We start from the raw sequence: 22,337 nt of genomic DNA on the forward strand, positions 1-22,337 counted from the left end.
TAGGGGCCGACATATCCCTCCCTCAATGCCGTACCGGGAGGCGAGGTCGGTAGCAGAAAGCAGCGAAGGGCCAACTGCGTCCAAAAGCGATCGCACGGGCCGAAATCCCGGGATGACTCGTTTGGTACGACGCTCCAGCGCCGGTGTCTGGAGGTACTACATTTTTCTCTCTTGTTCAAAAGTTCCGTCAGCGCATGCATAAATGTTCAGGCTCTCCGATACCTAGCCTGCCAAAAAAAATTAAGATGCTTGTTAGTTTTAACAAGGATTTGAGATTTTAGTACTTGAGTCTACAGGCATAAACGTAACGTAAGAACCGTGTGTGTCTGGTCTTCTGGAGACAGAGTTGAGAGGTGGTTTCATGCAGACTGGGACGCCTAAAATTCTGTGTTGTAAACATAGTGGTTTACGAGTGAAGTTGTGTCTCTGGCCTTTCCAGGACCTACCGACACAATTTGGGCAAGTTTTGAAAGCTAAAAACTTCAGTCGGTACTGTATTTTGTTGGTAGGACTGGGTGACCCGACACGTGTAGGTTATTGAAAACCAAACTTTTCGTCTGTGGAAACACATTTTCTAACATTAACAGTTGTCGATTTAAGTAAGTTGTCGACTGTAAACAGTCGTCCATAACAACTTCCCTCGTGTGTGGAGGGCCTAAATTGTTTTGCACGAACTGCGTGCCTACCGTATGCGTTTGCCATCTTTGTGGGTGACACCTGGTTACCAAGCATATCAAGCGTCGTCTCCAAGAATATGGGAACATCTCTCATTGAAACACAGCTAGGACTCCGATATTTTTCCATAGAAGGAACATCATGATTATTAGAAGAAAACGGATTATCATCCTCTTCTTAATATTGCTGTGGCTGTTTGGAACATTGTATTTCTTATTAGGTTCTGGCTTTTTACAGAACGATCCTCCAAAGGTATGGAATCTCTTGCTTTTAATATTGATTTCTCGGTTCGCTCGTTCTCAGCGTGTGCGATTAATATAAAGCTTAATTACACTCTGCAGCTAAGTGATTGTTTAACGTAGATGTCTGATGAAGTTAGAGGCAGTTAAGATTTATTACATAGGCATCTCTTTAAAAATTTAAACTGGCGAAAAGAGGCCGAACGTTCTCATTGTATTGGGACATTCCATTTTTTATCCGCACCCCCCCTATGGAAGGCATTTTTTTAAATGTCAAGAAGGACCCTGTCGGAATCTGGATTTTCTGCTCCAGTTTAGGGGGTCGGAATCGGGAGTCTGTTCTATACAAAAACGGGCCTGTCGGAATCTAACTTCAGACGTGAAAGGGACCTGTTGGAATCTGATTTCAGAGCAAAAGGGACCTGTCGGAAAAATGCCTTCCATAGGGGGGGGTGCGGATAAAAAATGGAATGTCCCATTCGTGAACATCGCTGTGTGAAGACGTAAACACATTCATGAATTATTTAATACTTAATGCATAACCTTCAGTATTTGGCTATAACTTGTGACTATTCAAGGCAGAAGTAAGGCGCAGTCTTTTTGCCCGCGATTTGACAAAGTGATTAATGCCAAAAATAGAAAAAAATTATGATAATTAATATTTATTGTTATTTTAGCATTATAAGTAAGTAAGTAAGTAAGTAAGTTTATTTACCCACATATTGCAAATGAGCAAAAGCTCGTTTGAATGCAAATGTGCAATATTGTATTTAAAGAAAAAAAATAAATAATTAAATAGATAAATAATAATAATAATAATAATAATAATAATAATAACAAAATAGAATTTTAAAAATGAAAATAAAAAATTAAAAAAAAAAACAACAACAATCCATGTACAAAGTGAGCAGATTAAAGGTGTGAAGACGGGTGATTTATTTACATGAAATACAATTACAGCTGGATGAGGAAAGTGTCATCCGTTTGAGTTTTTTTCTAAACAGTGAAAGCGATTCTGTAGTTCTCAACTTATCAGGCAAATTGTTCCACTGCTTTGCTGCCTCAAAAGAGAAAGAGTGTATCTTGCACAAAGAATAATCACAATCACATTAATAATAATTATTATTAGTCCCCAGCATTTCAAGTTTAATAATACTCCCTGGGAATGCCGCCTCAAACACACCAAAAAACTCCCTGGGCATGCAGCCCATCACAAAATATTCGGGAAAATTAATTACCTGACTCATTTTAACTTTCACAATGTAAAAGTTGTCTACCTTCTTTTTTGATTCTGTAAACTTAAATAGCTCTGAATGATTGATAATGCTTTTATAACATGCAACATTTTGGCAGCATACAAAGATTATTTTGACAAGATGTCATGATGTGGTTCAACCTTTCAGCCAACTCAAATAACATTGAAACAATAATAGCAGGGCTTGAAATAATTGTGACCAATACAGTCGTATTTGCGACTGAATTTTTCCCTTTGCGACTAAAATATCTGGAGAAGTAGCAAATTTGCGACTTGTTTTCACCTTCGCTCTTATGAAACAAAAGGGTTAGCAGTTGCCACTTTGCTGCTACTTTGCTGAAATAAATAAAGAGGTGACAAAATTATTTTGTTTCTTGCCATGAATTTTTTTTCAGTCTGAAGATAGCGTAATTGTAGTGAAATTTAGTTGTGATGTATGTTACTTGCACATTTTTCTCCAGCGCTTCCTTTACAGACAAGTATTGTGGGCTCATATTTTGTTTTGTTAAACCGTTGACAACACAATGCAGCGCAATGATTTTGTGATTAACATTTACGAAATTGCAACTAAATTTTTCGTATCTTGTTGCAAAATTGCGACTGGATTTTTTCGTTAATTTCGAGCCCTGAATAGTTATTATTATTGTTGGTTTACAACCAACACCGGCAAAATATACGAATGGTGGATGATAACAAACAAAATAAGATAGCGAGAGTGACCATGATGTAACATGCAAACCACCTACATGTATTCTGTGATTCATTTTGTCAAATAAGTAGAAAAAAGAAAAAGAGCCTTTATTTCTATACCATACATGTACATGTAGCTTTTAAAGCTAAGAATTTTGTGGTGCTGTGTGGGATTAAAAAACTGAACTGGAAGGAGACAGCCAGTTATTGTTGGTGGGTTACAAAGCATGGACAGGTGAAGTTACAGCTGTAAATAATGGTAATGCCAAAGGCATTATTAATTATTGTTCCATTTGGAGGTCCAACTGGGATATGACCTGGTGCAGTCTCATGCAATCAGACTGTGCCTTCCAAACCATTGGGTCATGTTGCTGATTGATATTTTTTTTTTACGGTACAAAATAATCTTTTGAAAAATGTAAACACCAGTCACTCTGAATTCTCTCAAGTTGATGAAGGCGAAAGACAATATTATGATGATAAAGGTTTAAAGGAATTATCTTGGTTATGTTACTCAGGGCTCGAAATTAATGAAAAAATCCACTCGCATTTTGCGATAAGATACAAAAATTTAGTCGCAATTTCGCAAATTTTAGTCGCAAAATCGCTGCACTGCATTGTGTTGTCAGCGGTTTAGCAAAAAAATATGAGCCCGCAATACTTGTGTGTAAAGAAACTGCTGAAAATGGCGAATGATCGAAGGAATGGAGCTGTGCACGTACACTGGAATATCGCAGCTAAATTACTCTACAATTACGCTATCTTCAGAGAAAATTCACAGCGAGAAAACAAATAATTTTGTCATTTATTTATTTATGTTAGCAAAATTAGCAGCAAAGTGGCAACTGCTAACCCTTTTGTTTCAAAAGAGCGAAGGTGTCAAGAAGTCGCAAAATTGCGACTTCACCAGATATTTTAGTCGCAAAGGGAAAAATGTAGTCGCAAATGCGACTGTATTGGTCGCAATTTCGAGCCCTGTTACTGCTGCCATTAATCAGAAAGACTTCCAGTGGATTTACTTTTTTTTTTTTTTTCGTAATTTATTTAACATAAAAGAAGTTTACATTGCACAAGATACATATGGCCTTGCGCACGATGTTGCTTATCACTGTGATATTCTATGATTTACTCAAGTTTGGTTATGTTTTATTGTCCACAGATGCCCACTTAGTTTGTGATTAGTCCAAATGTGTGTTGACAGAAGACAAAACTTTTGGTATTTTCAAGCTAAAGGCACATTAATTTTACCAGCGCAAAGGGAGACTTAAATTAATTTTTAAAAACACTCACAAATCCGCACTTACGGCGTAACAAACAAGTTGATCGTGCCTTTCGTGCCCTTTGAACAGGGAATCCAAATATCGTGCATTTCGTGCCTTGTTCTCGTTCACCGATTGTGCCTATGGAGTCTTGTTATCGTTCCATGATTTCGTGCTTTTCGTGCCTTCGTTTGTACATCGTTCCTTTCGTGCCTAATAATTTGCATATTTCATACATCGAGCCCTTTATCGTTCCTTTCGTGCCCAGATTTTTCGCGCGAAAGCCGTCGCGTTTATAACATTTGCTGTAACTCCCATTTGATGCCAAAAAAAAAAAAGACAAAAATAAAAGTAATGAATGGAAAATCATGTCTCAGTATTTTCTTTTGGTAATCCCATTGAACAGTTATACAATCTGCGTTTCCTTGCACGACGCCGCAAATGCAGTAAGTACTCGTAGTATAAAAGGCTGAACACTGTCAAACAGAAAGAGTTGCCGCAAGATCAAGAAGTTTGCACGAGGTGAGTTTTGTCCCTGTCTTCGCTTTAAAAGAAAACTTCTCACTTACTTTGCTTAACTATTAATTATTTTGCTAAACTTCATTTAATATGATAAAGATGAGCTGAGATTGTTTCTGCAAAGCGACTTTTGGAAAGCCAATTTAGTGCTTATCGGAAATTTAATCTCGGCTGCAACAGGCAATCAAAATTATGGTTGGATTGTTAAAATCTTTTCTCGCAAACCTCGATTGGCATTTAGTGTGCTTTCGATTGGGAAATCCGGATTTAGATCTTAAAATCCGGATCTTTTGACGTCTTTAATCTACAGAACGGTCGATTTGTAAATTACGGCGGATTCTCGGGTAACTCAACGATCAATTCGCCCGACACTTGATATAATGATATCGCTGGCAATAATTCAGACAAAGAAACAAGAGGTCCAATGGTAAACAAACAGAACACAATTTTCATGAATGTCTTCTCGAACGTTTCTTGTATCAGCCCGGTTCCGGTTTTGGGCGCGATTGAGTATTTCTTTGGTCACGTAAGCCTGCGAGCGCAGGTTATGGTCATGTGGGCACGAAAGGATCGGGCACGATGGGCACGACAGCTGAGAACGATAAGGCACTATTTGCTCTTAAGGAACGAAAAATGGAACGCATTTGACGAAGTGGGAACGATAGGAACGATAAGAACGGGAACGAAAGGCATCATTTAGACCACAAAGATGAATTTTTTGGGTGGTAAGTCAGCGTGACATTGTAAACAAGACCTTTTATCTTTAACCCTGCTTTAAAGAGAAAAGAACTGACTCGTAACGGTAAACACAATCTATGTGCATGGATTTTTTGCCACGATCTTCGCCTATTTTTCTTTTAATACGAAAATTAAGAGGATTAAGTCCGGAGCGTTTTTCACTAAGCAGAGGGAAATTTTTGAACCTGGCTTTTTGCGGACTCTGATCTCGATTGCCCGGGTGCTCGGCAATAAACAACCATCATTTACAGATTGCACATACTTTCTACAATATTTTCCCAAAATTTTATGACCCTAACCTTATAATAAGCACCAAAATTGAGAGTTTTCTAATGTCACTCAAAATGTTACGCGAGTGGTAACCAACATCATGCGCAAGGCCATATATATAAATAAAAGAAAAGAAAACAAATACAAATCATGATCTGACATGCACGAGAACTGAGTGATCAATCAAAGAGGGTGAATAAAGTAAATAAAATCATGTAAATTTCTCAACCTTGTATTTAAAATTAATCTTATTAACAAATTCAGATAAAATAATCGAGCTCTCTTTTAGCTTGTTTGAATAAATGTAATACATCATGTATAAAAAAGTATAATTAAACTTTCTCACAGCCTCATGCCCAGCAAGGCATTGCTTAAACGAGCCAAACACTATTTCCTTAGGTTCTGGATTGAAACTGGTATTGTTTGTGCCATAAAACCACCCCACCACTTGACGAGTAAAAGACGAGGTAAATTGGCAGTCAAGAAAAGTGTGGTCTATTATCATAATATTTGGTAAATCGTAAATCCACTGGACCACACTTTCCAGTGGATTTACGATTTACCATAATTACCTCATCTTAAAATAAGGGAGCATGGATGCCGCAGTGGTGAGAGCACTCGCTTCCCACCAATGTGGCCCAGTTTCGATTCCCAGACTCAGCATGATTTGTGGGTTAAGTTTGTTGGTTCTGCACTCACTGCAGCAAGAGGTTTTTCTCTTAATTTGGACTCTGGTTTTTCCTTCTCCTCAAAAACCAACATTTGATTTGACTTACTGTACATTAATTTTTTGATTTCAGTTTACAGCGTTCCCATTATTATTAGTGTTCCAGCACTAGAAGACTAGACACTTAAATAAAGTTCCTTTCGCTTCCTTTAACAAAAAAATGTAATACTTCTCTTTTAATTAATGAACTCTGTCATCGTTTTAGTATATCCATACAGAAGAAGGTATAAGAAGACCACCATTTAGTGAGGAAGCCTACTTGAAAGGTGGGGCATTGAAGGAGGGCGAAGACAAGTATAATAGGAATCAATTTAATCAAGCAGCCAGTGATGCACTGGGTGGAGACAGGAGTATTCCAGACACAAGACACTCACAGTAAGGTTTTAGTAATCAAAGCAAAATTAACCTATTGACACCTCAAAGACCCTAGGACGCCGCCAGCTGACAAGTAAAATTGTCTGGCATTAGACTGAGTTAACTGTGTGTTGATAAAGTTTTAGAGGAATGTTATCACAGGAACTTACATGTAACTCTGACTTAGACTCTGGCCTGTCTAGCATGCCAGATATACATGTAATTGTGTTCCTAACCTTGTAATTTAACAATATTTTCTTTTCCTTGACGCTTTATTATCTCTTGGCAAATCTTATCTCTCAAACCTGTTGCCTGATATTTAAATTGTTCACAGCTTCAATCCCTGAGCTCTGTTGAATAACGTCATAGTTTCTTTATCAATTGATAATCATTCCAAGAATCTGATAGGAGGTTTTGGTTGTTAGCATTGAGGGATATTGTGGCTGAATAAATACTGTAAACGTCCGTGTATAAGCCGCATCTGTAGATAAGCCGCACCCCTGATTTGGAAGTGCAGATTTTGGAAAAAAATAAAAACAATACAGTTTGAAGTTTCAGTAGAGTTGTATTGCTACAAACAACGAAGGACAAACAATGAAGGTTTCGAAACACCGACATAGAAGTTGTGGCTATTTTTCACATTTATCAAGTCTAATGAAAGCAAAATTTCATTTGTCGTACCTCCTTTTCCATTGGGGTTTACATCATCTTTAACTTAAAATGCTCTTTCGATCCGATTTTTTCAAGATTATCACTGCGAAACATGAAATTCCTTCGGCATTAAAAAGACAAACAAACAAGTGTTTAGTAGCCAAGATTTAAAATTATTAATGTTGGGAGGAGTCTGGGCTAGGGCCTGGCCATCGTCTGGGCATAACACAGAAAGCACGCACATTGATGCAATCATTTCAGTTTCTATTTCATTAATTAATATTACAATACTTCAGGACACAACAGGAGCAGGAGCCTGATAATGCAGTCGACAAAAATTAATTTGCCATGAAGGTGGTAAAAAAAAAACAACGAAACAGTTGGCCATTTACCTCGCAAATACTCGCAAATTTTGTGGTACTTTATTGCACGTGGCGAAAAGATATGCGTGGAAGTGACTAGCCGCAGACGTCACTGCAAACAGCTGTGCGGAGGAATGTAGATTCCTTGTACGTTGGTGTTTAGTTGTTCGAGTAAAGCGAAAATTAATCGCTTAAAAGAACTCTTGGAGAGGAAGACTCGCTGATAAACACTCGAAGACACAAACGGCTCCTCTGGGTGCCACCACTGAATGAAAAAGTCAATGAACTACAGCAACATGCTCTCAGTTTCTTATGTGTATTTCTTGACATCTTAACAATTTTTATGAATATTAATTAGGTTTTTGAGAACTCCAAACACAGCTGTATCCATGGATAAGCCGCACCCTTGATTTTTGGCTTCAATTTTGTGAAAAAAAGTGCGGCTTATACCTGTACGTTTACGGTAAGTGATATTAGATGTACTCTCAATTATTAAAAAAAAAACATACTTAGGCAATAGTGTATTGGACAGAGCATACTAATTTAGTAAATTTATGAAGTATATTTTATGGAATTTAAACCCTAGACCCAATCTATGTTACATGTACATTATTTGTCTGATGTTTTTCAAGAATTAACTTAACTGATCCACTCATGAATCCTCAATAAGTCTTACCTTGTTGTAAGTGGCTCTCTGGTTCTTTTGATTCTGTTTTCTTACTTTCATTTTATTTTCCTTTTGCGAGGTGCCGATACCAAGAATATCCAGAAGATCTCCCTGCAACATCTGTGATTATAACATTCCATAATGAGGGCAGATCAACACTTCTTAGAACTGTTAGAAGGTAGAAGATTATTAAATTTTGCACTTCATACAAGCTCTAGGTAAAATGGTGATGTCCGGATGAACTGTATGCTGATTTCGATAAGCATCATAAAGCATCTATTTGCCCCTCTCCTCAAATCTGACCTTGCTTCATTGTATCTAGAAAATACTCTGGCCTTTGCGCAGTATTTGCTCTCATGATGATGATGATGATGATTATTATTATTATTATTAATTGCGCACACCAGTGGCTCAGTTGGGTGAGCATCGGGCTGCCATGTGGGAGGTCGTGAGTTTGACCCCGGCCAAACCAACACTCTGAGTCTTAAATAACTGAGGAGAAAGTGCTGCCTTTGTAATTACATCCGCAAAATCGCTTGACTTTCAAGTCTTCTCGTGTAAGGACCTGTCTGTATAAAACATAGTCCCCGCCTCACAACCCTTCAATGTTCATAATCCTGTGGGATGTTAAAGATCCCACACACTTGTCGAAAAGAGTAGGGCACTCAGTTCCCAGTGTTGTGGTCTGGCCTTTCCTTTAGCAATGTGGTCAGCTTGGCATAATCCTCTGAATGGACCACTGATCGATGAGACCACTGTATGATAACAGGAAAACAGACAGTAGTCAAATTGAAGGCGTCCAAGTGCTGGAACTGGTAAACCTTAACTTCGTTAGTTATGTAATAATAATAATTATTATTATTATAATTATTATTACTACATCGTATTAGAGGTGCCTTCAATCGAGTGTCGTAAAACCAAAACCAAAGTAATTACTTTTACCAATCAAAAGGACGGAGACAATCAAGTAGACCGATCAAATGGGGAAAGAACTTTGAACCAATCACTGAGTGAAGTAATGCTAAGCCAATTAAGCAATTCGCTAATTAATTTCGAAACTCAATTGAAAACCGCTCTATCATTATTATTATATAATGTTGTTAGTGACTGTGAGTAAAGAAAAGTTAACTTATCGAAACCTCTGCCATTGCAGTAGACAGTGGATTTTGACTGAAATACATGACTGTATTTAATAAGGTACACCAATGCATGCTTTTTAAAAGCTCCAACTTACAACGGATTTGCCAACCAAGTAATTCTTGTGTTTTTTTTTTTATTTTTCAGTATTTTAAATAGAAGTCCTCCAAACTTAATTAAAGAAATAGTATTGGTGGATGATTTCAGTGATAATGGTAAGCTACAGCTGTATTTTAATAATTTGTAGACCATTGAAGTGCCACATTACACGTGGCTCAATTGGTGGAGCATTTTGTGGCATTGCATAGGTCATCGATTCATATTCCCTTGAAGCCACGTGAACTTTTCTGGTGTCTCTAAGAGACAATTGCTTAAATTGTCCTCATAAGTGCGACAATTACTTCTCTCTTTTGTCAATAACCCACACTTCAAATGTACGTTATTTTCTTTCATTCATTGTGTCCTTTCACGGGAACACATGATCCCAACAAATTGACCTGCTTCCATCTGAGTGGCTTCTTTGCTCAGTTGTTATCTAGAGCATTGCACCGGCATCACAGAGGTCATCGGTTCGTATCCTGTTGAAACCACCTGAACTTTTCAGGTGTCGATGAGAAACAATAATTATAATAATTATTATTATTATTATTGCTTAAATTGTGCAGTTACATGTAAGTGCAAGGATTACCCCCCACCCCTATCATTATTGAACTTGTTGTGACAACAATAATCTGCATGTACTTTTTGAACTACACTGTAGTACAAAATGTTAAATGTTTGGACTGGTGCAATTTTTTTTCCCTGGTAGCTGCTGATGGAGAGCTTTTGCTTGGCCTTCCAAAAGTTTCAGTGCTGAGAAATGACAAACGAGAAGGTGAAATATCCATTTCATTAGATTGTAAAGAATAGTAATTATTAGTACATACTAAAACAGTGGATATAGCGTTGAACGCATGCGCTGATTGGCTACTCAAACTCCAGTTATCCTTTGCTATTCACCTCCAAGCAATTCGTGTGGAATTTGTGCCCGAAAATGTTGTAATCTATGCACAAATAAATGAGTTTAAATCATCTTTTTGTTCTACATGGATATTATCTCACTGTTTTAGTATTATACTAAAACAACTATTCACCACAGTGTTGGTGACTAGTTAACAATTAGACCCGCAGCCCGCAAGGGCTAAGCCGAATGGGCTATTGACCCGTGGCCTTTGAGGGCAAAGGGTCTAATTGTTTTAGTATCACCCAACTAGTCGGACAGAAAAGGCAATGATAAAGTTAGCAAATGCAAGTTGAAAATATATTTACTTGGGAATAAAACGAAAGAAAACGTCACGCTTTTCGCTACTCGAGGACTATTATTAATAGTCCTCTAGTAGCGTAGCCAATCAAAATGCAGCATTTGCATTAGTCTACTAGTTGGGTTATACTAATGGTGGATATTACCTAACCGCTTTGCGGCTCGGTAAATATCCACCACTAGACACCTCCACTTCGATGAATATGGTTTCTAATAATATTATTATTATGCACTTTTTTTCTTCCTACTGTAAAAAAAGAAGAAATCACAGAATGGTTTTGTTGGGTTATACTAATGGTGGATATTACCTAGCCGCTCTGCAGCTCTGTAAATATCCACCACTAGACACCTCCACTTCGATAAATATGGTTTCTAATAATATTATTATTATGCACTTTTTTTCTTCCCACTGTAAAAAAAAGAAGAAATCACAGAATGGTTTTGTCAAATGCTTTGTTCAAACAAAGTTGTGTATTTGTATGTATGTTTTTGTGGAAGAGCAGAAAATCAGATGAAAAGAAACACAGAATAAGTTCAAGAGATGGTTGTCTTACCTGCAGTTGTCTCAGCATACTTAGTTTGCATTTCCCAGTTTCTGCATGTAAAGCCTATTCACCCATGATCAGTAGCTATTGATTTTTAGGACCAAAACATAAAAGAGAATGGCTTACAAAATCAATAGAGTCTAATTCTTGGAGAATAATTAGTCTCAGACAGCAAAATGGCTGCCATTTCTCTTGTTTCAGACACCTGTGTGGATCAGTTGATGTAATGACTTGTTCATATTCAGCACCAGAATCATAGACACAAGTGAATTAATATATATTTTTATTTATTTCTTTTGTATCAGGTCTCATAAGATCACGTGTGAAAGGAGCAAACTTTGCCTCTAGTGAAATATTGACCTTTCTTGATAGTCACTGTGAATGTAATTCGGGTTGGTTACAACCTCTACTTAATAGAATAGTGCAAGTAAGTTTACCTGGCAGGTTTGTTTTGTGATTCATATTAAATGTCCTGATAAGTTAGTCTCTTGGCAATAGTCAACACCATTTTACAGTTGTGTGCTTAGTTACGTGGCCTATGAATGAAAGCGAGGATAGAGTTGACCTCGTTTTGATAGAAACCTCACTGCTTTTCTTATGTTAATTCCAACTAATTAGTATGAGGACAACATTATTAACATAAGAACAGCAGGGAGGTCTGTATCATAACAAGATCAACTCCAGCCTCACTTTCATTTAAAGGCCGGGTGATGGTTACTAAGCACATAACGGTAAAAGGTCAATTGGATGAAAGGATCATTGAAAATTCAGAGTCCCCTGGACGGGATTTGAACCTACCACCCCCCAGGAGTTCTTACAGTGGCTAAATAGGAGGAACAGGTCCTAATCCTGCTCAGAGGACTCGTCCAAAGGGCTTTTCTCCCGTTGCCAAGCAACCGAGTTATCATCCTTCTCACGAGTTCGTGGCACCATAGGCGGTCCAAGCTCGCGTTACGCGCGAGACGTGACTGTCAAAGCGTCACGTCACCGACAACACCAAGTTGACTTTGTTTTGTTAACTGAAGGAAAAATTCACGAGCCCGTTTCATTGTTAATAAAAGGTAAATGAATATCTTTCCTCTCCATTTCAGGATAGAACAACAGTAGTTAGTCCAATTATCGATGTTATCAACATGGATGATTTTAATTACCTCGGAGCTTCAGCTGATATTAAAGGAGGTATGAGGTGCACTGAAGTCAGTAGAGAGTTTTGGCATCGGCAAGGCCATAGGGCGTTTTCAACCGACCTCTACAAACACCAATAACAATAGAGAAATGTACGACTTCTGGTGGACGAACAAAATATGCTAATGAGAGATCTTTTGTTTTCGTTCCCCAACATGGCGGCGATGACAGCGCGCGAAAACCTCCTATTGTCAACTAAAACGTCACCTTGATTAGTGCACTTCGTTGGCGTTAACTATAGGTGAAATATCCCGGCTACAACTGAATGCGCACGGAGGGATTTGAAGTAAAAGTAAAGAATAGGGAGCTTTATCAACGACAACGGCGACTTTAACTGGAACTTCATATATTTGCATATTTAGTGGCCAAAGACAATAGCTTTGCACGCTCTGCACGTGCGTTTTTCATTTTTGTCTATTTCTTTGCCGTCGTCGGCAAAACAACAACGTGAAATGACCAAATTTGAGGTTTTATGAAGGACGTCAGCATTTGAAGATAAATTTTCATTTTCACCCCTAAATAAAGCGCCGCTCGTAACGTTTTCATTCCTGAGGGACTGCAATACCTTTCTCACATTAAAAAACTTGGAATAGTCGTGAAGTGATTACAAGAATGAGAATTTATGTTTTGTAATGACGTTCTCGTTTCTGTTTCCGTCGTCGTTGCTAAAACTCCCTAGTGAATGATTCACTGCTGTATGCTAGCGTTGTCTTCAAACCCATTTCACGTTTTTGGTTTGCGGAATACGCCACGGAAATCCACTAAAATGCGTGCTGCACGTGCAACACGATTCTTCCTCTTGTAACCAATAGTGTAATCACTTTCTGGCGTTCTCCTTGCCGTAGCCGTATCTTAAACTCTCTTTCCAGTTTTGGAATGGCCGCTGCTGGGCGTGTCGCATTTACAAAATGACAGGGTGCTGGTAACAAAGCGTCATTAAGCTAAGCTCATTTTGTTTAGGATTCGACTGGAGTCTTCATTTCAAATGGGACAATTTGACACCAAAAGAGAAGAAAGCTCGCAGAAGCGCCCCAATAGCGCCGATAAGGTACACGCTCTTATATTGTCCACATATAACTTTTGTAGTGCATGAGGTAGCAAATAAAGGATTCTGTATCTGTTTATGGTCATGAACGGACGACTGGTGGGCCATTGGGTTGAGCATCGGGTTTTCGTGCGGGGGTCGCGGGTTCGGTCGGACTAACATTCAGGGTCTGAAAAATAACTGAGGAGAAAGTGCTGCCTTTGTAATTGCACCAGCAAATGGTTAGACTTTCAAGTCTTCTCGGATAAGGACTATAAACCGTAGGCCCCGTCTCACAAATATCTTCCATGTTCGTAAGTTCCCTGTGGGGCGTTAAAGAACCTACACGCTATTCGCAGAGTAGGGTGTGGAGTTCCCAGTGTTGTGGCTGTCCTTTTAAAGTGTATGGGTGGGTGGGTATACCAAGTCCACGTCAGCTGAAATAGCTGCCAAGACTTCAACCTGCTCAAAGAAATGAATAACAAACAAACAAACAAACAGACAAGAGTAATGGGGAGACCCCAGCTTAGAGCCGATCTCTTTTCGGTCAACGATCGATTTCAAATTGGTTACGTCAAAGAGCAAGCAGCAAGGGTGGTGTAGACGGTGTGGTGGCCTTGGTGCAAGAGGTCCTAAGTTCGATTCCCGGATCTCACATCCTTGTTTCGACTTCTTTCCGTTCTGCATACCTTAAGTAGCTTTAAATACTCGTAAAACGGAGCACCGATGGAGAGCTGGGAGTAAAATGAGCGCACCGTCGAGCTCAGGTTGATCAGTTGAATTACTGTTACGAGTTATCGACGTTAAATATGGTTGCTTTACTTCTTACTTTTGCGTTTCTTTAATTAAACACGAATACGCACAATTCTTGGTTTGCATCCACGTGATGAGACGGCCATGTTAGTATACAAAACAATAGAAAATGGCCCCGCAAGTTTTGCATAACAGTTATCGGATTAGTAATTTTCAGTATCTCGTCTTGTTTGTGTGGTGACAAAGTAACTCTTTTGAAAACTGGAAGTGTAAAGAAAAGCTCCTTTTGACCTCCCAGTGAATGAAAGCTGCTCTTCTTGTTTCTTTGTTCCCAGGACTCCGATGATAGCTGGTGGGTTGTTTGTAGTTGACAAGGCCTGGTTCGACAAGCTAGGCCAGTATGACGTCATGATGGACATTTGGGGAGGAGAAAATTTTGGTGAGCTAGCGGTTGATGGCCAATTAACAGGAAGGGGAACGTTTAAGACGTTTAGGAAATTAATAGCCTGCACTGCATTGTGTTCCACTGGCGATCTGAACTGTAATGTTTGCATCAGGCAAGCTCTTTCTCAAAGCGAGGCTAATTGTGCTTTTCTCGTGTTATTAGTAAGTTAAACTTTTCGTATGTATGGAGACTTGTGTTTGTAAGAAAGACTTCGAAATTTTACTTCCTGTTATGGTGAGAGCTGGAACCGAGGGCGCTTTTGACCAAAGATCCCCTTTTAAGAATTTGAAAATCCCGTTTGGCTAGTGGAACAGCATTTTCCGAATCTAGGTGATCACTTTATCGAGTTTCATGTTAAAGAATAGAGGTTTTGCACGGCAGCCATGTTGCATGGCAGGAACGATAGATTCTTTTTTCTATGGGAACAAATGTTCTTTCTAATGCAAATCATTTTCATTGTTCCTGCCATGCAATATGGCTGCCGTGCAAAACCTCAATTGGCCCGGATAGGAACGGATCAATGGTACGTTAGTTTCCTATTGATCCGATTATTATGGAATGTCAGGTCAACTTCCCGAGATGAACCCGCAATCCCGGAATTTTATTTTGGGAAATTCTTGCACCATTTGATCCCTTCTTGGCAATTTTTGGTCGAATGGAACGCACCCTGACTCGCAATGATCGTCATGGCGAAGAAACCTTAAAAAACGCGGCTCGCTCTACAAACTGTCCGAAATTTAAGGTAACTAAGTGGTCTGTTTGTCTTCCTAACAGAAATCTCCTTTCGTACATGGCAGTGCGGTGGAAGTATGGAGATTATTCCTTGTTCAAGAGTTGGTCATGTTTTTAGAAAGAGGCATCCGTATTCATTTCCGGATGGAAATGCCAATACTTACATGAAGTAAGTGATGATCCTGAGTAGCATAGCGAAGCCCATAAAACCTTTTGATTGAGCAGCACTCTTTTGCTTCCCACTTAATTAAAACGGCAAAGACCGTCACTAAACCTTTTTTAATAAGTTAGAATAACGACGCGAAAATTGGCGATATTTTTTGGACGAATATATACCAACGAAGGGCGTTTCGTATAGGTAATCACATGATTTCGAATGCAATACGGGCTCGCGCAATTTTGGTCGTCTTTGAAAAAATTTACAAGGGCTTATTTATTCCAAATTGCACGAGAAAAATCATTTGATTACTTATTATTAGAAAACAGTCCTAAGAAAATACGCGCGCTGATTGCTTAAAAATCGTGTTTCTAAAACTCAGTGGAGACACAGAACTAGCACGAGCTGTTGACGTAGTGATGGCGCGAGCAAAGAGAATTTACATTTTGATAATTAGAGTTAACAAGTTGTTTTCCTTGTTCTCGTCGCGTTGTTTTCTAAAAGAAATAGAAAACATGTACTCCGTATTTCTCGAAAAAGCTGTGGAAACACTCGCCTGCGGCTCCTGTTCCCACAGCATTTCTCGTTCTCCCAAACTTTCACTCGTGTTTCTATAACTCGATAGAAACACGGAAAATGTCTTTTTTTTCTTAAATAATATACATGAAAAAAATTCGAGATGGTTAAGCAGAAGAAACGCACGCGCTTCATTTGAAAACAAAAGATTTGATTGGTTCTGATCAAACCCTATTGTTTATTAGCCAATCATAATCCAGAATTTCGATGTGTAATTTGCACTGGTATTTCACTTTTTGCACTGGTGTATTACGCTTTTTGCACTGTGTTACACTTAAACTGCACGGCTGTCAGCCAATCAGAATCGAGTAATTTTTTCATGTATATTGTTAGTAATGTTACAAGAACTTATAAGTTATACTCAGCGAAATATCACGTTTCCGGTTGGGTTCGAATCCCGTGGAAGCCATCTGAATTTTCCAGGAGTCTGTAAGAAACATTAGGGCCGTTTATACGAGAGAAAATAAGCCGCGGCTTACATTAAGACGCGAACACCCCGTATAAATGGTACAAAACCTACGTTCACGGCTTTCTCAAGCCGCGGTTTATCCTGGCCTGGGAGTTTATACTCGTATAAATAGTTTCTTTCGCGTATTATGTGTGCCGCGGCCAGAGTAAGCCGCGGCTTATTTTCTCTTGTATAAACGGCCCTAATGGCGGCTTAAATCGTCCAGATACTGAAGTGCGATGATCGCTTCTCTCTTTCGTCTATAATCCGCACTTCAATTGTACATTTCTTCAGTTCATCAAGTCTTTCACGGGAACACTTGAGCCGAACAAATTGACCTGTTCCTTAACTGAATCACTAGTCCGTAGCTCAGCTGGTATCTACTGTAGCATTGCACCGGCATCGCAGTACTTTTTGGATTGATTTCTCCTTTGAAACCAGACTTTTTCAGCCAATCATAAACCTTAATTAATCCCTTGAGATTGAGAACATGTCATTCATGTAATCGGAAACTCATTCGAAGGGTCATTTAAAAATCGTTTGGCAACTGAAAAAATACTCTTAGTATTGGAGTAATGATGCTTCCCGTGAATTTATTTCGCTCTTCTGCAGAAACACTCGCCGCACAGCCGAAGTATGGATGGATGAATACAAACGCTTCTATTACGCTGCTCGGCCGATGGCAAGAACCACCAACTATGGAAGGTGATATTAGTTAATCTTACCGACTTGTTTTAGCGTCTACACTGTACTGGGATCTTTGAGGAAAGGAGTTGTATTCTTTGAGGACTATTCTGCAAAATTCGGTGTACCTTTATTTTGGGGATGAATAGTATTCTCTTTCTTCGATTCTTGAAAGTATTATAAATGAAGAGAAGATAGAAGATATGATTCTTCTTTTGACGCGAACATCTTTCGTGAACCACCGGCTACGAATTCGAATCCAGCCTCTTCCGAGCTTTGGTGCCTAGGCCCCATCTGCTAAATCCGTTCCCTCTTCGGTTTACGTGTTCCTTTGAAAAACCCTCGAGATTTCATTGCGTCCTTTTTCATTTGAAAGCTCTGCATCCAACAACGTCGCATATATAGTAATCTTGGCCTACTAATTTTGCATCCTTAGAATATCCTCGTCGTTTTCTAATCAACCCTGAAGAAATCATAGCTGAATATTAAGAGTGAATACGCCAGTTTCGTATTCTAACGGTTGGGTTGGATCGAGCATGAAAAGGAGGCCGCATTAGCCTCCATTTCATGCTAGATCCAGTGTAACCATGAAAATACAAAACTGGTCTATTGTATTATCAGCTGTCTCAAAACTTCGCCTGATTTGCCAGATAATCGTGCAGCAGTTTTTGCTCAAAGATTCGAAATTGTACAAAGAAAGTATGGTCTCCAAAATACCTCAGCTCTTTTGCCTCTAAAATGTCTCTTTGAGTACAAACTTTTATGCCTGAAATTATTTTCATTTTCAGCGTGAAGTCCAGAAAAGAGCTGCGGGAGCGATTAAAGTGCAAATCATTCAAATGGTATCTGGAAAACGTCTACCCTGATTTACAGTAGGTATTTTAAAGTTTTGGCACAAGCAAATCGCGGAATCAACAAACTTTACACTCTCATTGTTAATTGTATCGATACAATAACATACTGCCAAGGAGCCAACCAAGTTTTATCTGGTGGAACTGATAACTGAGATTGAGTGAGCCAATCAGAGTGCAGGAAACGCAATATCGAGAATTTAGCATTTGATCTGATGGGTACTGGATGTGAATGTCGAATATCGATTTGGTATAGATGGTTTTCAATCACGTGATGAGACGGCCATGTTTGTGTACAAAACAATAGCAAATTATGGCTCATGTTTTGCATTATAATAGAGTTAAATTCCCGAAAGATTTTTTTCTCTATTGTTCTGTACACAAACATGGCTGCTGTGACGTCAGGTGAAAACCACCTATTGCCTCTTAACCCCAAATAGTGACCATCATCTAATTTCTCCTTATAATGTTACCGCATTGTCAAGCATACAGGTCATGAAAATGAAAGAGAAGATCCTCCTTATTCGTGCCAAAACAATGTAAAGAGAACAGTTGAGAGAATTTGCATTGTGGTATCAGGGCTAAAGGGATTGGCGAGATTACGAAATTAAATCACGGAATTGGATCACGAAATTGGATCGCGAAATTGGAGTGCAATGAAGTTAATTGTGGGCTTCTGAATTAGCGTTTTTTTTTCTAGAGTTCCTGACTCACAGGATGTATCGTTTGGTGAGCTGAAGCAGGGAAAGAAATGTCTTGACACGCTTAGCAGCCAGGCTGGTGGATTTGTTGGCATCTTCGATTGTCACGGGCATGCAGGAAATCAGGTGATTATCTTCATTGAATAGCGTGACACAGGGAAGTATCCACGAAGTGCTCTGTTACGTGACATCTGAGCGGTTATATTTTCTAACATAGTTGTGCCTAAACAGTTGTATTCGGTCTGTTTGCCATTAAGGACATTTTTGAAAGATATTTGATCAACAATATTTGTAAGAGCTTTAAAATATTAAGTAATGTATGGCGTTCTTTTCCAAATTGAAGCTTAATTATCTCAAAAAAATACATGGTTACCCCCAATTTTCTGTTTGGATACCAAGAGCACTTGCTGGGTTCTGCTTTCTCCGTACGCAAAAATATCCCTGTATTAGTAAGCACCACCGATAAGAAACCCGAGTATCCTAAGATGCCCAGAACGTATGCACATTCCGTGCATCGCTTCCCACGTACTTCACTGGAAGACCTAGAGCGTGTACAGAAGAGGTTCCTTGATATCAACAACAATAAAAGCAAGGTGACACACGCTGATACCAACCCGGTGTGGCCAACACATCACGCATGCGCACAACCATTTCACCCGGTCAATTAGCAGCCATTGACAGCTGTTTCGGCCTTGATGGGCCTCATCAGCATGGCGTAGCTAACGTACCAGGCGGGTGATTTTAGCACCCCTTTAAGTGGCAGCTTCACATGCCGTACATGTGGTAAGCTGGGTTGCCTGGTATGTTAGCTACGCCATGCAGATGAGGCAAGGCCAAAACAGCTGTCCACCGGGTGAAATGATTGTGCGCATGCGTGATGTGTTGGCCACACCGGGTTGGTGTTAGCGTGTGTGACCTTGGTTTTTTTGTTGTTGTTCTTTATATCGTTTGCCCTAATCTTTGCTACGTCAATGCGCTAGCATACTTCGATATGCAGTCACTGATGGATCGCCATGGACGCTTGTATCAAGCCCTTTTTAAACCTTTTTCCGGGTGACAAGTCGCATAAGTTATAGCCCGCGTGTCATAGTCCGAGATACACCTTCAGAACTGTCCTCTCCTTTTGACGTTCGTTTTAACATCTTAAATACAAGGAATAGTTTCACATCAGAATGCCACCGTATGAATACTACTAACTAGATTATAGCATATATTATCACATGAAGAGTTTTCATATATTTCATTTTAGTCCCTATAATCATCAACGCTTTACAACTTAATAGTTTTGTTGTTTTTATATCAAAAGTTTTATGAAAGGAAGTTATGTTCTCCCTTGTTAATATCCAGGTCCATTATTTATTATAATAGTCATCTTTTCATCTGTGCTTGTAACATTCAAATTATACGTCATTCATCCTTTGGCTGCGATGTATAACGGTGAATAAAGAATCTGTCTGTCTGTCTGTCTAAAAACACCTTAGCCACGAAGTGCTCTGTTGCGTGACATACACAACACAGGGTACATCGTAAGTAACCTTGTGTTACACTTCTTTTTTTTTCTCAGGAGTGGGCTCTCACGAAAAACAGATGTGTGCGACACCATGACATGTGCTTGACATTAAAAGATTTTAATCCAGGGAAACCAGTTATAATTGAAGGCTGTCGAGATGGAGACAACAAACAGGTTGGTAGGGTTGCGCATTCTTGCGCACTTATTAGGACATGCTCGGGTCTCGGAACACAGTGCCCTTGGGTCCATTGTTCTGTTGTATATATGTTTGTGAACGTTGGTTTCAGAACCGATCCCAGAAGTCGTTGAACTCGCTGCATTTTGAACCCCTACGCCTTTTTATGTGAAGGTCATTAAAAGATTCCCGATGATTGACATTTTAAGTCCCTCTTCGGTAGACTGCAAACGAGGGTGAAATGAAAATGTATTTGTCTTCCACAAGTCTGTCTTGTGATACTGCTATAGTGAACAGGGGCTCCAGGACCATATCCAAAATCTTGTTTTGAAGTATCAAACACAATTTGCTTTGTCTTTAGCTCTGGGAGCACACATCGGAGCGCACATTACGTCATATACAGTCTGGGCTTTGTCTTGATAGCAAGGATGTCAAGAGTGGGGAGCACGTGACCGTAGACAAGTGCCACAACGTCAGATACTCTCAAGTATGGCAGTTCTCACTTAACATGAATTGACAAGATTTCTTTCTTTGGAAATAGGGAATTTTTTTATGTTAGGAAATCTCGGCGACTTCTGGACGCAGAAAATATTCAAGCTGTATTGGTTCATTTGGTCATGATTTTCGTAAGTTGTTTCGAAAATTGCGATGGATAAGACCATGGTTTTCAAACAGACCATTTTCGAATTCTCACGGCTGGACTGGATCTAGCATGAAATGGAGGCTAATGCGGGCAAATCTTTTCGAATGCAAATTAATTTGCCCGCATTAGCCTCCATTTCATGCTAGATCCAGTCCAACCGTTAGAATACGAAACTGGCGTATTGTTGGAGCATCTTATCGACCGATTGCATAAATGGCGGCCCAAAATGTATTCTTTTGTTTATGTGCTAATTAGACTCACTAGCCTCGCTCTCGAACGACATTTCTATTGTATTTTGCCCATGCAAACGAGGCCAGTGAGTCTAATTACCACATAAACAAAAAAAAATACGTTTTTGGTGGCCATTTATGCAATCGGTCTATGTACTCTTTACTTTTCGAAGACGTACTGTTGCAAAAAAAATCTGTGGAGATAACTATTTTATACATTCTGCTCTTGGTAATTTTGATACAAAAGAAGATGCTTTGTGTAAGCTCAGAACCGGAGGTGATTAAGAGGGAATTGTTAGACCGAATGTGTGTAAATTTAGAACACGTAGTTATGTAATATTCTTTTTATCTGTTATTATGAATTTTTAATATACTTGCACAGATGTTTGTTAAGAGGAGAGAGCCTTTAAAGTGGTCAGTGATTTCATCATAAAGAGGTTAATGTGACGATATCTTCTCCGTCTCTAGCGAAAAACTGATTATAATATATGATCTGAATGATCAGCTTTGTACAACTATGACATGTCAAATGTCTTGCGAGGCAAGCACTAGCCAGCGACTCAGCAAGCTCTCTATTTCTCGGAACGTGGCGATCGGGTGACATCCCGAAATCCCTCTATCATTTTCGGTCCCCGATCGAAAGAGCGAGCTTGTTTTCAGGCCAGCGGCCTTAATCCTGGACAAAAAGATTTGAGACTTTTTCCAATTCTTTAAAGTTTGGACCTTAACATTAGAAAACGTCAGCAATGCCCCTTCCCCACCCAACCCTACACGATGTTGTTCAGGAAGTAGCACAAATAACCTGCCGTGTCTCAACATTATCATTATTATTTTT

The 22,337-nt window shown here is 39.2% G+C and overlaps 1 protein-coding gene across 1 annotated transcript; it reads left to right on the plus strand.

The window, feature by feature from the left end:
• Positions 1-733: 733 nt before the first annotated feature.
• On the plus strand, positions 734-22,020 carry LOC137979670 (polypeptide N-acetylgalactosaminyltransferase 2-like). Its single transcript, XM_068826982.1, has 15 exons — positions 734-927; positions 6,578-6,747; positions 8,486-8,584; positions 9,691-9,758; positions 10,352-10,417; positions 11,694-11,815; positions 12,480-12,567; positions 13,534-13,621; positions 14,686-14,789; positions 15,570-15,696; positions 17,321-17,413; positions 18,181-18,264; positions 18,944-19,070; positions 20,509-20,628; positions 20,991-22,020. Exons 1-15 carry the CDS (start codon positions 817-819, stop codon positions 21,144-21,146), a joined length of 1,623 nt encoding a protein of 540 aa, XP_068683083.1. The 5' UTR covers positions 734-816; the 3' UTR covers positions 21,147-22,020.
• Positions 22,021-22,337: the final 317 nt, after the last annotated feature.

The sequence above is a fragment of the Montipora foliosa genome, chromosome 12 (assembly GCF_036669935.1).
Source record: "Montipora foliosa isolate CH-2021 chromosome 12, ASM3666993v2, whole genome shotgun sequence".
NCBI classification, from domain to species: Eukaryota; Metazoa; Cnidaria; class Anthozoa; order Scleractinia; family Acroporidae; genus Montipora; species Montipora foliosa.

Coding starts and splice junctions, on each gene's coding strand:
- LOC137979670 (XM_068826982.1), top strand. CDS start 817: ATGATTATTAGAAGAAAACGGATTATCATCCTCTTCTTAATATTGCTG. Junction 8,585..9,690: donor CTTCTTAGAACTGTTAGAAG/GTAGAAGATTAT, acceptor TTTATTTTTCAG/TATTTTAAATAGAAGTCCTC. Junction 20,629..20,990: donor GAGATGGAGACAACAAACAG/GTTGGTAGGGTT, acceptor CTTTGTCTTTAG/CTCTGGGAGCACACATCGGA.